The following is an 873-nucleotide window of genomic DNA, read 5'->3' on the forward strand; positions in this document are numbered from 1 at the left end:
AGCTCTGCCACGCTGCCGGTCACCTTCCGATGTTGTGAAGACAAACTCAAGTTCAACAAGAGAATCAGTCGCTTCATGCTGCCCATTGGGACCAACATCAACATGAACGGCACGGCCCTGTACGAGGTGGTCGCGGCAATTTTCATCGCCGAGCTCAACCACATCAATCTGGACTTCAGCCAGTTGATCACACTTTGGTAAGTCACTCCTCCTGTTGTTTGGGAAATCACGGCACCCACATATATGATATGGGGCCTTTAAAAATGCAGTGTCTGGAAGAGTCTGTGTGATCTGCAGCGTGACCGCCGCCGTGTCCAGCATAGGAGCAGCGGGGATCCCAGCTACAGGAGCGGTGACCACGCTCTTTGTCTTGACGGCGATTGGTTTACCTGCGAAGCAAGCCTCCATTCTGGTGGTTGTGGAGTGGCTCCTGTAAGTTTGATACATGATAACGAGCCACTGAAGGGTCACGGTATGAGGAGGACCAGGGATGTCACAGGAAAAGTAATAAAGCACCGAAGGCCCAGAGGGTCACGGAGAGGTTGTTGTGCTGTTTTTGTAAATCCATTTTGAAATCCTAAGTATTTATTGATGGATCAATCATTCACTTTAAAAAGTTATTTTCACAATTCCTATTGTTGATGCCTATTAAAATATGAAAATAAGGAAATTACTTTTACTTTTATTACTTTTCCTGTGACGACCCTGGTCCTCCACACATGCTGGGATTTTAAAAAATTCTTTTGCAATAAACCCCCAGTGAGCTTTCTGTTTCATATCTGTGTTATAGTTTTATATCTTATGTTTTTATGTTATATATTATTATATATTCACCCGCATGTCTGTGTGATTGCAGCTGGATAGATAACGAGC

At 44.4% G+C, this 873-nt stretch overlaps 1 protein-coding gene across 1 annotated transcript; it reads left to right on the forward strand.

Moving 5' to 3' along the window:
* Positions 1-3: 3 nt before the first annotated feature.
* Positions 4-436, forward strand: LOC111673109 (excitatory amino acid transporter 3-like; the record flags this gene model as incomplete). Its single annotated transcript, XM_023430775.1, has 2 exons — positions 4-197; positions 298-436. Coding segments are annotated over 2 exons (333 nt in total), but the record flags the coding sequence as incomplete, so codon positions are not given.
* Positions 437-873: the final 437 nt, after the last annotated feature.

The sequence above is a fragment of the Seriola lalandi genome, unplaced genomic scaffold, assembly GCF_002814215.2.
Source record: "Seriola lalandi dorsalis isolate HSWRI2012SDOR001 ecotype SW California unplaced genomic scaffold, Sedor1 jcf7180002009789, whole genome shotgun sequence".
NCBI classification, from domain to species: Eukaryota; Metazoa; Chordata; class Actinopteri; order Carangiformes; family Carangidae; genus Seriola; species Seriola lalandi.